Genomic DNA, 14,802 nt, shown 5'->3' on the forward strand with positions numbered 1-14,802 from the left:
ATAATGGAAATGTTGCACAATCCAGGTGTGGAATGCTCTGAGAGACTTACCCAGAAAGACTCACAGCTATAATCGTGGCCAAGGTGAATCTAACACATATTGACCTAGCGGGTTGAATACTTATCTAATCAAGATATACTAGTGTATTATTTTTCATGAATGTTTTACACATTTTAGAATTGTTCTTCCACATTGACAGAGTATTTTGTGTCGATCTTTGACAAAAAAATTCACAATTAAATACATTTTAATCCCACTTTGTAACACAACAAAATGTGGAAAAAGTAAAGAGGTGTGAATACTTTCTGAAGCCACTGTATTTACATTTGAAGTACATCTGTAATATATGTTGGAATGTACACATTATTTGGCCAAATGTAAATATTTCACATGTATCCTTAAAAACATTTTTAATAGGTTTTGTAAGTAGACAACACATACAATAGGCATATATAGGCCCACACACACACACACACACACACACACACACACACACACAGATTTCCAGTCCAGTCTACTCAGAGTCCCAACATTGATACAGTAGTTGACGTTTCTCTCTGTTTGTGGTTGGAAGGTCCCGTTTATGACTTGCCAACAACAAATTGCCAATTGACTCATTCATCCCCTCTCCTCTCCCCTGTAACTACTCCCCAGGTCCTTGTTGTAAATGAGAATGTGTTCTCAGTCAATTTACCTGGTCAAATAAGGGTTAAAAAAAAGAAAAAAGAGTCACACACAGATCTAAACCGATTTCACTGGATCTGAGATGAGAAACCTCACTGAGATCCATAACTGTCTCAAACTGTGATCCAGTTTCTGGCCTTATCTTCCGATAGTCAGTCACATAGTTGAGATCTAGATTGAAGTGGCTGACCCAAATTTAGGCCTGATGTTGCGGTCCAAATTCTAATCCAGGTTACGTCAAATTCAGGTGGGGATGCTCATGGTCTTCCCCTTGAAGACCATGGAATAAATGTGGATTATTTTGTACTTTTGTTCCGGATTAAGATTCAGGTGGAGATGCTCAGAGTCGTGAAGTGGAGTTTGGATCCGGTTGATTTGGACATAAGGAGGAAGAGGAATGGGTCCAGGCAGGCATGCAGACAGCACAGACACACTGCCACATTGAAGTAGCCGTAGAAGCTGTCCTCTTCGCCCGCCAACAGACGCACATAATGCAGGAAGTGGAGGGTCCCGGCGGGGCCGAAACATGCCACAAAAATCACAAACACCAGCGAGCTAGCCTTGACATACAGCGCCCAGTCGTGGTGTGAGTGGTTGAGTTCTCGGACTATCCGTGCATAACACACAGCTGTGACCAACAGCGGGACTAGTAGACCCAGAAAGGTCAGGCCCAGCTTGTAGTAGAGCAGAGGAGCATGGGAGCTGTAGTCCAGTGGAAGAACATCATGGCAAGTGGTGAAGCCTAGCTGAGGGAGGTGGTAGCTCTGCCGGACCAGGAGCTCGGGTATGACAGCAGCCCCAAACACCCCCCAAACAACCACGCTGGCCCAGGCGGTATAGGCCCTCTTGGGGAGGCTCTTGTAGAGAAACGGGCGCACCACGGCCAGGTAGCGTTTGACGCTAATACAGGCTAGCGTGTGTGCCGAGCAGTACAGGTTGCCGTAGAAACAGGCTGTGACGATGCGGCAGGCAATCTCGCCGAACACCCAGTGGTTGCCGTGGAGATGGTAGTGGGCCTTGAAGACGAGGGAGAGGAGGAGGAAGAGGTCGGAGACGGCCAGGCTGCAGTAGAGGATGGCCGACGACACCCGCCTGACTTCGGTGGCCACGGCGGACAAGATGGCGATGTTGGCCGGGATCCCCACGACAATGGCCAGCATGTAAAAACTGGGGATGACCCACCTGCTCAGGGGGCCGGCGAGGTACGCCGCGGTGTCGTTGCTTAGCAACCACAGCGCCGGAGGGGTAGGAGCAGAGGCAGTGGGGGGGCCAGAATAATGGGGTGCTTGTTGTGTCTGTGTCTGTTGGCAGGAATTAGGGAGAGAGACAGACTTTAACTGTATGATTTTTCCTTTAAATGTTCTGGGATTTACAGTGATGTTCCACTTGGATTTCTTGGCCCTTTTCCCTGGGGAAGTACATGAAGGGGGGGAGACATTAGGATTTGGTACCATAACAACACACTGAAACTACAGGCTATTCAAAACAGCGTTTGTTGTTTGTTTTTCACGTCCGTATTCATTTATTTGGTTAACGGCGTTCATTTCCATAGGGATACATAACATGTGACGGTAAATAATTGAAAGAGAGAAATATGCAGGAAACAAAACACTGCGCATTTGTTTTTCTAATATCCTAAAGCATACAGTCAATTTAGTAAGGTATTTTGACATGTAATGACTTAGTTGAATAACTATGGAAATGAGAAGAGCTGCTAACATGGAATGGCCTCCGCTGTAAGTCAAAGGTGTGGTATTCAAAGTAACATGCGGGAACACATGACAAGCGTGTGAGTCAGGGGAGATAAAGAAACCTCTATCTGTACAAGGTAGATTCATCAAATCTTACACAATGCTTTAGTGATTCACATAACTACTGTGTAAAGATGTGCAAGTTACTGCAACAACAAAAAATAAGGATTTCATAGTGCTAAACATGCATTCAATTCTGCTAAAAAAAACTTCTTATAAATCAAACTTGATAAATCCCACAGTTGGAAACAACAGCAAAAAGGGAACAAGCATCTGTACTAAACATTTCCTAAATTATTAGATTAGCATTTTAGTTTCGACGTCTTTCAAGAATGATTACTTTTTGATCAAATGTTGTCAATGGTTGTCTTTACCTTTGGATTGAAATGTCACATCCAGGAAAAGAAAAGAAACCAATAAAAATAGCAATAGCTTCCCCATTGCCAGAGTTTGTCCGGATAGATAGTCCTTTGAAATAATCAACTTTAGCTATCGACAATATGGGCAGATCGTTCCTGATGTCCGGGCAGGTCACATCTCTGTCAAGAAGTCTCTCTGTACTTCCATCAAGATTTTCTCAGTGAGTTAAACCAGAGAGAGGAAGGCGGAGCAATGGGCTGTAGAAAAGTATTTGGCTGAACTATGTCATCCTGGCAGCACACAAAAAACCTGCCACAACCTGTTTGAGCCTAAAGAGCTCTTTTGAAGACGTTGCATTTCTAACATACAGTACCAGTCAAAAGTTTGGATACGCCTACTCCTTATATCATTTTTATTTATTGTTACTATTTTCTACATTGTAGAATAATAGTGAAATAATAGTGAAGAAATCATAACTAGGAAATAACACATATGGAATAATGTAGTAACTGAAAAAAGTGTTAAACAAGTCCAAATATAATTTATTTTTAGATTCTTCAAAGTAGCCACCCTTTGCCTTGATGACAGCTTTGCACACGCTTGACATTCTCTCAACCAGCTTCACCTGGAATTATTTTCAAACAGTCTTAAAGGAATTTCTACATATACTGAGAACTTGTTCGCTGCTTTTCCTTCACCCTGCGGTCCAACTCATCCCAAACCATCTCAATTGGGTTGAGGTTGGATGATTGTGGCCAGGTCATCTGATGCAGCACTCCATCACTCTCCTTCTTGGTCAAATACCCCCTACCCAGCCTGGAGGTGTGTTGGCTCTAATGAACAAGGCAAATGGTGGCGACGTTGAAGTCGTTTGAATCTCAAATATAAAATAGATTTTGATTTCTTTGACACTTTTTTGGTTACTTCATGATTCCATATGTGTTATTTCATAGATTTGATGTCTTCACTTTTATTCTACAATGTAGAAAATTGTAAAAAAATAAAGATAAACCCTTGAATGAGTAGGTGTGTCCAAACTTTTGACTGGCACTGTACTTTCATTGCAGTAGAGTACTTCAAATATCTTTGGGCTATCAAGTTCATGCTACTGCTGCCAGCCTAATTTTCGGCTGCTGAATAACTAGTCTCGCAACGTCCACTATAAGCAAACACCACCCTTTAGTGGTAACCAGTCAATCCCTGTCATGTGTCCTTTAGAAAACATTATTTTGCCTGGAGTTGTGCCAACCCCTCAGTGAAGCTTTATTGATGGGAATGGCGTTTACACCTGCTAAAGGAGCAGAACTATGACACTTTTTTTTAATAGATCAGATATTTTTTTTTTTTAAAAGGTCATTAAGAGAACTACTCTATTGGCGTACTGATCAAGTCACTTGAGCTATTTAGTCAAACAGGGGGTAACACTCTAGTAAACTTCCGTTTGATGTATGGTCTTACCTTAGTAACACTACTCCTAATACTGAATCATATACAGTGAAATATATGACGAGGTAAAATGACACACATTTCTGTCCATGTTTCCTGTGTGTCAGTGAGGCCCTTCAGTGACTTTTTCAGCCAGCACATGTGACTGCAGAGCGAGGAAGGAAATGCCTGTCTGAAGCTGATAAGCCAGTCTGAACAAGAGCCGTTCTGCTCATATTTTTACATATCTTTACACGTCATCTTCACATATCTTCTGAGGGAACTGTTGCGTTTAGCCAACAAAAAGCCCCCTGCTCTAACTATAGGAGGCAATTAGACAAAAACAATCATGTTTTTACAGATCACCAAAATAGAAGTCTAGAATAAGCCCGCTGATCTAGAATGTTGTATTTATTATTTTCTTTTGCATTTTTGTTATTTCTCTGTGAGTTTCCATCGGGCCCCAGCAGCTCGCAGGTGTGACCTTGTGGCACGTCTTGTTGTTCCTGTGCCTCTGACCCGCAGGATGCTAGCTGACAGGAAAGAGATGAGTCTATTCTAGTCATGTCTGAATGACCCTACCAGAGAGACCCAAACACCACTGTCCTGTAGACATTTCTGAGACAAATGATTCTCACATGTTTACAGACAGTGAATAAATACAGTATTTTGGGTGAATACTGTACAACATGGTGGTGTAATTGATATATGACTGGATTGGGTGAATACTGCATGACATGGTGGAGTAATTGATATATGACTGGATTGGGTGAATACTGTACAACATGGTGGTGTAATTGATATATGACTGGATTGCGTGAATACTGTAGGACATGGTGGTGTAATTGATATATGACTGGATTGGGTGAATACTGTACAACATGGTGGTGTAATTGATATATGACTGGATTGGGTGAATACTGTAGGACAAGGTGGTGTAATTGATATACTGTCTAATTAGAGGACTACAGCGACACTTGGCGTTTCCCTGACAATAGAGGGTGTAGGTAGTGAGTCTCAAAGACCCTCCCCGTTATTGATTAAGGTTCATATGTTCTGCTGCAGATATTGTCTGATTGCTGATATCACCAATAAGCCAAGGATTGACAAGGAACAAGGAACCTTCCCCGACAAGGGCTAGTCATTAAAACGCACATGTTTGTAACACCCATGATATTACTATTGACCGGGAGTTTCGCTATTTACCACTTCGTCAGTTATCTGATGTTGATTTAGGTTTTATTATGTTATTACACAACATGGCACGGATTATGTAGCATTACTATCCACATCATTAATGCATTGATAGGTTCACTAAAGGTTTATAAGTGTCTATTGCATATATCTTTATATTAATTGGACTGCGTTTCCGTAGAGACATGACTGGGTTTGGCCTGGCTTGATTTTAAGGACACAGCTAAGTATCTCCAACAGAGGGCAGTGTTGCCCAATTGGCTTTTTTATTAAGGCTGGCTACAAACTGATAGCTGTTTCAATGATGCGCCATCCATGTTGGTCACCACTGTGTCTCTTTCAGTGGCAGACATAATTGGTCAATTTGGATGTTTTCCCAGTGCTACCCAATTCCTGGTAGTCTAGCTGGTCATTATGTGCCTGTTATATAAACGTATTTAGATCTGGGCTGCGTCTCAAGACAGGAGAGTTATCCCCCAACTAAAGTATGCCAGGGAGTTAAGCCCTCTGGCATACGTGACAGCGTTAGTGCAGGAACAGGTTCTATCACAGCTGTCCAAGTGTCTGAGCTCTGTAGAGGGCAGTGAACAAGGACAGAACCCGAGGGAACTATCTATAGGGAACAGCTTTCTGGAATGGAACGCAACACTGGCCTCGTGCCATAGAGTTAACCCCTGTGCTCTGTGTTGTCGTGGTCAGTTTCCTGCCTTCTCCCTTAGCAAGAATGAGCTGGTGTTAGTGTGGAATCCGTTAGTGGCCTTCTGAGCAATGTGACCCAAACACAGGGTACTGTTTTAAAGTTCTATCTGCACCTTCAGTAGAAAGAACAGAATATGACGTAACACACACATGCAAGCGCCACACACAAACTAAAAGCCCATGTACTGAATACATAACATTACTGTGATAAATGCAACACATTTTGGGGACAGTTCCACCTCAATGAAAACCCTAATGTTTCCCTAATAAGTAAAGCATGAGGCGGTCGAAAGTGAGAGAGTGTGCATTGCTACTGTAGTGTTAATGTGAGTGAGTGTGTGTGTGTGTGTTCTTGTTTGAACCTGGGGTGTGTGGTTCTGTGTTTTCACTGCCTTCTCACTGTCCCAGGGTAAATGATCCATGCTTTCCCTCTCCCTCCCACACACACTCCTATTCCATCACCCCACACACACACACACATAACCTTTCCCTCAGCCCTCACACAGCACCCCTGAATAGTCCCCCATACAGCCAGGCCTAGCTCAACATGATCTGATAGATGAGGATTACAGGTGCAGGAAACTGCTTCAGCATGTCTCTGTTATTTCAGTTTTTTTAGGAGTTTGTAAAGTGTTAATATTTCAATAATTTCACTGTAAATTGTACAAGGGTTTCTTGAACATACGTCTTTCGAAAAGGGCACAAGGCGAGACCCAGATGCAGACACAGGAGGCAGATGGTTGGAGTCTTAGATGTTTATTAATCCAAAAAGGGGTAGGCAGGAGAATGGTTGTGTACAGGCAAAAAGTCCAAACCAGTTTTGAGTCCAGTAAGTACCGAAGGGCAGGCAGGCAGAATAGTCAGGCAGGCGGGAATGGAGTCCAGAAAACAGGCAAGGGTCAAAACCTGGGTGGACTGGCAAAAGAGAATAGAAAAAGGAGTACAGGAAGAACAAAAAACACGCTGGTTGACTTGATAAACATACAAGACGAACTGCCACAGAGAGACAGGAAACACAGGGATTAATTTCACGGGGGAAAATAAGCGACACCTGGAGGGGGTGGAGACAATAACAAGGACAGGTGAGAGAGATCAGGTTGTGACATTTTCTCTCTCTCTAATTCTGGATAGCCATCTTTGTGAACATCTGCCTTCCTCTATCATTAGAGGAGTGTTCAGGTCAGATTGCTGTAAACCACTCAGGCCCGATGCAGTGCAGACAGTAGCTGTTCAGTACTGTAACTTCAGCAAAATGTTAGGATTGGTTGAACTGGCCTTTACACCTAATGTCCTGTCTCTAGCTGAAAAATGTCATGTGATCTCCGGGAAATAGAGGAAACCCAAACCCATGAAACAAAGACACCACCCTAAACACACACACGCACGCACGCACGCACGCACGCACACACACACACACACACACACACACACACACAGAGAGAGAAGACAGGCTGTCTGTGCAGAAAGCTCTGTCTGGACACAATAGCATCATAGTTAATCTGCCTCTCTAGACAGGAAGGACATTAACAGATAACACCAGATGGACCCGGGTGCTGCTGTAGGTCAAAGTTTGACTATCCAGCCTCTTCCGTCAAGAACCATGTTTTTCTTACATGTTTACTTTGTAACTGTCTGTCGCCTAGTAACTTTTCCCAGCAGTAGTGGCAGTTATCATGAAAATGTCCGATCTGAGAATCCTTAACCAAACTGGAAGGCAGAACCCACCTACTGTTACTCAACTATAAGCCATCCCTATGAGTTAATTGCGAACCAGATTCCCGGTAGTGTGTCTAGGGTCACAGTTACATTCTGGTACAGTGACTTTATTGCAAATACTGATAAATAAAATAAAAATAGGACAACTATTTTGTGTATGCCACAGATAATGACTATAAGAAGTCAAATATTTCAACATTGTTGTGCATTTCTGGCCAGTTGCCCTCCTACGGCATTTTTGTCATTTCCTCACTACGCTGAGAAATAATCATTTGCTTACATTCTGTTCAATCCGTCAGACTGAAGTTGAGACTTTCAGTAACTCCACAGTGAAAATAAGATTAGCACGACTTTGTCACACTGAGACAACATGAGACATTCTTATCCAGAGTGCGCACACTGTTATACTGGTCCCCCATGGAAATACGAACCCAAAAACTCTGGAGTTGCTAGCGCCCTGCTCTACCAACTAAGCCACACGGGAGCCATATGAGACATCTTTGTATATTACGTACAGAAAGGCCAAGGTTAAGGCTTAGCCTTACACAGCTACTTCAGTAGTGGACTCAATCCTTCACGGTCAGACTGTTATGGCAACTTTCCAAAAAAAGAAATTAGAAGGAAGGCGAAAGAGAGAGTTGTGGTACTTTGTAATCAAAGGCTTCGTCCCAATGTACTGTACTAGCATACCACTTTAAGGCACCCCCAGTACATCGCTCCATTTTAAGAGCCAGTAGGTCTACTATGGATATTGGAAAATAGCCTTGCCACGCCTCCAAAGCCAAATAGACTTCTGCAAACAACAACAAGGTAACCACTAACCAGTGTCTAAGTAAAAGTCACGCAAAGCGACTTAGTCACTTATTAACTTTGATATAATCAATGAAGTCATCTGTGGATGTGGATTAGATGGACTGGATGGAGGGTGGACTCTGACCTGTGGATAGAGCAGAGACTTATGTTACCCTACAAGGAGAATTTAGTCATATCCTGTGCAGGCTGTGCTGCAGTGCAGTCAGAGACAGCATCTCACATAAAAATGTATTCGTCACAGACACAGTTTACAGCAGCAGGTAGACGAGGAAATGCTCTAGCTCCCTCAACAACGCAGTAACAATAATAACCATAACATAAAAAGAGCAAAACATAGCAAGTAATAAGAGCGGTAGTATGCATAATAATGGACTGTATTAGGCAACACTGTATTTACAATATGAAGTGAGAAGTGACCTTGGTCATGCAGTTGAATAAATGGTATATCATAGAACAGCAGCATTGACTGTCTGTGTGTGTGTGTGTGTGTGTGTGTGTGTGTGTGTGTGTGTGTGTGTGTGTGTGTGTGTGTGTGTGTGTGTGTGTGTGTGTGTGTGTGTGTGTGTGTGTGTGTGTGTGTGTGTGTTTATGAGTGGTTGTGTGTAAGTGTTGGTTGTGTGGGTTGTCAGGTCATGATACATTGGCAATTTTGTAGGGCAATATTGCCGAGCAATGCTGCTGGCACCAGAGTGGGGTAATGAGACACTGGAGCAATGATGAGCAATGAGCAACATGGACATGAATGATAGATTTCATATGAATCAAATCAAACTTTATTTGTCACATGCGCCGAGTTACTTACAAGCCATTAAGTAAAAAAATAAAAAATAAAAGGAACAAATAATTAAACAGCAGCAGTAAAATACAGTGCCTTGCGAAAGTATTCGGCCCCCTTGAACTTTGCGACCTTCTGCCACATTTCAGGCTTCAAACATAAAGATATAAAACTGTATTTTTTTGTGAAGAATCAACAACAAGTGGGACACAATCATGAAGTGGAAAAACATTTATTGGATATTTCAAACTTTTTTAACAAATCAAAAATTGAAAAATTGGGCGTGCAAAATTATTCAGCCCCCTTAAGTTAATACTTTGTAGCGCCACCTTTTGCTACGATTACAGCTGTAAGTCGCTTGGGGTATGTCTCTATCAGTTTTGCACATCGAGAGACTGACATTTTTTCCCATTCCTCCTTGCAAAACAGCTCGAGCTCAGTGAGGTTGGATAAGGAGCATTTGTGAACAGCAGTTTTCAGTTCTTTCCACAGATTCTCGATTGGATTCAGGTCTGGACTTTGACTTGGCCATTCTAACACCTGGATATGTTTATTTTTGAACCATTCCATTGTAGATTTTGCTTTATGTTTTGGATCATTGTCTTGTTGGAAGACAAATCTCTGTCCCAGTCTCAGGTCTTTTGCAGACTCCATCAGGTTTTCTTCCAGAATGGTCCTGTATTTGGCTCCATCCATCTTCCCATCAATTTTAACCATCTTCCCTGTCCCTGCTGAAGAAAAGCAGGCCCAAACCATGATGCTGCCACCACCATGTTTGACAGTGGGGATGGTGTGTTCAGCTGTGTTGCTTTTACGCCAAACATAACGTTTTGCATTGTTGCCAATTGTTGCCAAAAAGATCAATTTTGGTTTCATCTGAACAGAGCACCTTCTTCCACATGTTTGGTGTGTCTCCCAGGTGGCTTGTGGCAAACTTTAAACGACACTTTTTATGGGTATCTTTAAGAAATGGCTTTCTTCTTGCCACTCTTCCATAAAGGCCAGATTTGTGCAATATACAACTGATTGTTGTCCTATGGACAGAGTCTCCCACCTCAGCTGTAGATCTCTGCAGTTCATCCAGAGTGATCATGGGCCTCTTGGCTGCATCTCTGATCAGTCTTCTCCTTGTATGAGCTGAAAGTTTAGAGGGACGGCCAGGTCTTGGTAGATTTGCAGTGGTCTGATACTCCTTCCATTTCAATATTATCGCTTGCACAGTGCTCCTTGGGATGTTTAAAGCTTGGGAAATCTTTTTGTATCCAAATCCGGCTTTAAACTTCTTCACAACAGTATCTCGGACCTGCCTGGTGTGTTCCTTGTTCTTCATGATGCTCTCTGCGCTTTTAACGGACCTCTGAGACTATCACAGTGCAGGTGCATTTATACGGAGACTTGATTACACACAGGTGGATTGTTTTTATCATCATTAGTCATTTAGGTCAACATTGGATCATTCAGAGATCCTCACTGAACTTCTGGAGAGAGTTTGCTGCACTGAAAGTAAAGGGGCTGAATAATTTTGCACGCCCAATTTTTCAGTTTTAGATTTGTTAAAAAAGTTTGAAATATCCAATAAATGTCGTTCCACTTCATGATTGTGTCCCACTTGTTGTTGATTCTTCACAAAAAAATACAGTTTTATATCTTTATGTTTGAAGCCTGAAATGTGGCAAAAGGTCGCAAAGTTCAAGGGGGCCGAATACTTTCGCAAGGCACTGTAACAATAGCAAAGCTATATAAAGGTGGTAACGGTACAGAGTCAATGTGCGGGGGCACGGGTTAGTCGAGGTAATTGAGGTAATATGTACATGTAGGTAGAATTAAAGTGACAATGCATAGATAATAAACAGAGAGTAGCAGCAGCGTAAAAGAGGGGTCTGGGTAGCCCTTTGATTAGCTGTTCAGGAGTCTTACGGCTTGGGGGTAGAAGCTGTTAAGAAGCCTTTTGGACCTAGACTTGGTGCTCCAGTACCGCTTGTCGTGCAGTAGCAGAGAGAACAGTCTATGACTAGGGTGGCAGGAGTCTTTGAAAATGTTTAGGGCCTTCCTCTGACACCGCCTGGTATACAGGTCCTGGATGGCATGAAGCTTGGCCCCAGTGATGTACTGGGCCGTACGCACTACCCTCTGTAGTGCCTTGTGGTTGGACACCAAGCAGTTTCCATACCAGGCAGTGATGCAACCAGTCAGGATGCTCTCGATGGTGCGGCTGTATAACCTTTTGAGGATCTGAGGACCCATGCCAAATATTTTCAGTCTCCTGAGGGGGAATAGGCTTTGTCCTGCCCTCTTCATGACTGTCTTAGGGTGTTTGGACCATGATAGTTTGTTGGTGATGTGGACACCAAGAAACTTGAAGCTCTCCACCTGCTCCACTGCAGCCCCATCGATGAGAATGGGGGCATGCTCGGTTCTCCTTTTCCTGTAGTCCACAATCATCTCCATTGTCTCGATCACCGCTGTTGGTGATGAGACCTACCACTGTTGTGTCATCAGCAAACTTGATGATGGTGTTGGAGTCATGCCTGGCCATGCAGTCATGAGTGAACAGGGAGTACAGGAGGGGACTGAGCACGCACCCCTGAGGGGCCCCCTTGTTGAGGTTCAGTGTGGCAGATGTGCTGTTACCTACAGTACTCTTACCACCTGGGGGCGGCCAGTCAGGAAGTCCAGGATCCAGTTGCAGAGGGAGGTGTTTAGTCCCAGGGTCCTTAGCTTAGTGATGAGCTTTGAGGGCACTATGGTGTTGAACGCTGAGCTGCAGTCAATGAATAACATTCTCACATAGGCGGTATTGAAATTGGAGTGGGTCTAGGGCACATATGTCAGAGTCAAGGCCCGCGGGCCACATCCGGCCCGCAAGAAGGTTTTTTACGGCCCCTGGGATGATCTTGATTTATTATTAGAACCGGCCCGCAGCAAGCCGGCAGCCCGCAGATCTTTTACACGCACCAATACTACATTTCCCACAATGCAAAGGTGACGCACCGAGCAGTAGGCTGCTTCATTTCAATATTTATTGGCACAGCAGTCGTCAGCATCACAGTAAAATTAACTTTCAGATACCCATCAAAAATGGCAAAACGGAAGGTGGATACTGAGAACCGGGGGTTTCAAACAAGGTGGGAGTCGGAGTATATGTTCACGAAGGTAGCTGGAAAACCTGTGTGTCTTCTGTGTGGAGAAAGTGTGGCGGTACTGAAAGAGTATAATCTGAGACGACATTATGAAACGAAACACGCGGACACACACGCGGACGCAACTGTCAAGGCCAGTTTTATTTTGGCAGAAGAGATCGCTAAATCAGCCCGGCCATTTACGGAGGGGGATTTCATCAAAAACTGCATGATTAAAGTTTGTGACGAAGTTTGCCCAGAAAAAAGGCAACTCTTTTTAAATGTGAGTCTGAGCAGAAACACCATTGCCGAGAGAGTAGACCAGTTGTCCATCAATCTAAAAGAGCAGCTTGTGAAAAAGGGAAAAGATTTTATTGCATATTCCTTGGCTGTGGATGAGAGCACCGACATTTCTGACATTGCCCAGTTGTCAATTTTCATCCGCGGAGTGGACTCCAACCTAAGCGTGACAGAGGAGTTTTTGGCTTTACGTCCTATGCATGGCACAACTACGGGGCATGATTTGTATGAAGAGGTGTCAAGATGTGTAAATGAGATGGAGCTGCCTTGGGAAAAACTCGTGGGTTTGACAACCGACGGAGCACCTGCGATGTGTGGACACAGGAGCGGACTGGTGGCGAAGATACGGGAAAAGATGCAAGAGGAAAACGCGACAGGTGAGCTGACAGCTTATCATTGTATCATACACCAGGAAGCGTTGTGCGGTAAAGCCTTGAAAATGGAGCATGTAATGAGCATCATCACGCGCACAGTTAACTTTATCAGAGCCAAAGGTTTGAATCACCGCCAGTTCAAGGCATTTCTGACGGAGTTAGAAACGGAGCATGGTGATTTGCCTTATCACACAGAGGTGCGATGGCTAAGCCAGGGAAAGGTGCTTCAAAGATGTTTCGAGCTTCGTGAGGAGATTTGTCTGTTCTTGGACAGCAAAGGGAAAGACACAACACAACTCCGAGACGAAATGTTTCTGTGTGAAATGGCTTTTCTGTGTGACATTACGAGTCATCTGAATGCAATAAACTTGCAGCTGCAGGGTCGGGATCGTGTCATCTCTGATATGTACAGTACAGTGAAGGCATTTAAAACCAAACTGACTCTGTGGGAGACGCAGATGCGGAAAGAAAATTTGAGCCACTTTCCCAGCTGCCAGACCATGAAAGAGAAGCTCTCTACCAGTGCGTTCCCGAGCACACAGTTGGCTGATAAAATAGGTATGCTTGCCGCTGACTTTCGACGCCGATTTGCTGACTTTGAAGCACAAAAAAGCAGGTTGGAACTGCTCGGTAACCCATTTGCTGTTGACGTGGAAAGCTCACCACCAAACCTCCAAATGGAGTTGATTGACCTCCAATGCAATGATGCACTGAGGGCAAAATATGCGGCAGTGGGTGCTGCGGAGTTCGCCCGTTTCCTCCCCGGCACAATGCCCCAGCTGCGCATCCAGGCTGCTCAAACGTTGTCTATGTTTGGCAGCACATACCTGTGTGAACAACTGTTTTCTTTGATGAACCTGAACAAAACATCACACAGAAGTCGACTTACTGCTGAACACCTCCACTCAATTCTGAGGATTTCTTCAGCTCAGAGCCTTACCCCGAACATTGATGAACTTGTGGAAAAGATGGGACACCACCAAGTATCACCCTCAACCTCAAACAAGTGAACATTACTGTGCAATCACATATTTAGAGTTTTTACTCAGTTCAAGTTTAAAAGTTAAAATTTAATATTTGTTTTCACTGCATGTTACTTCTCCTTAAACAAAGTGTTGTTTTTGATTAATAGATTTTTGCACTTTATTTTTTTGTATTTCAATCCAATTATATTTTAAAAATATTTCAGTTGAGTGGATGATAGAAAATTGCTATTATTGTTTTTTCTTTGAAGTAAATTTAGCCCACTTTTGCTAAAATAGAAAATATAGTCTACTGATGGTGCCTTGAATACCGGTTTCTTTCATTTAATGTTCATGTTATGGGGATATTTATATAAAGGAAATTTGTCTTTTGTGTCTGTTGAAAATTAAAGATTACTGACAGAGCCATAAGAAAATATTGCTTTATTTATCTGATCATATTGTAATATATTTGTTAGGTTTTCAGTAGGTTCAATTAGGTTCACTAGACTATATGCGTCATTTAAATTTTTTTCAATGAACATTCGAACAGTCCGGCCCTCGTCTTGTAGCTGATTTTTTTATTTGGCCCTCCGTCCATTTGACTTTGACACCCCTGGTCTAGGGTTT

The 14,802-nt window shown here is 43.2% G+C and overlaps 1 protein-coding gene across 1 annotated transcript; it reads right to left on the reverse strand.

Annotated features, from left to right (window-relative positions):
- Positions 1 to 229: 229 nt before the first annotated feature.
- On the reverse strand, positions 230 to 3,017 carry LOC139388438 (proteinase-activated receptor 3-like). The gene is made up of 2 exons (XM_071135098.1): positions 2,810 to 3,017; positions 230 to 2,092 (listed from the first exon to the last, which is right to left on the reverse strand). Exons 1-2 carry the CDS (start codon positions 2,874 to 2,876, stop codon positions 1,011 to 1,013), a joined length of 1,149 nt encoding a protein of 382 aa, XP_070991199.1. The 5' UTR covers positions 2,877 to 3,017; the 3' UTR covers positions 230 to 1,010.
- Positions 3,018 to 14,802: the final 11,785 nt, after the last annotated feature.

Source organism: Oncorhynchus clarkii, chromosome 29 (assembly GCF_045791955.1).
Source record: "Oncorhynchus clarkii lewisi isolate Uvic-CL-2024 chromosome 29, UVic_Ocla_1.0, whole genome shotgun sequence".
In the NCBI taxonomy this organism is placed as follows: domain Eukaryota; kingdom Metazoa; phylum Chordata; class Actinopteri; order Salmoniformes; family Salmonidae; genus Oncorhynchus; species Oncorhynchus clarkii.

Excerpts from the sequence above, each read along its gene's own strand:
- LOC139388438 (XM_071135098.1), bottom strand. The coding sequence starts at position 2,876 with ATGGGGAAGCTATTGCTATTTTTATTGGTTTCTTTTCTTTTCCTGGAT. Across the intron at positions 2,093-2,809 it reads TGTGACATTTCAATCCAAAG|GGAAAAGGGCCAAGAAATCC; the intron begins GTAAAGACAACC and ends GTACTTCCCCAG.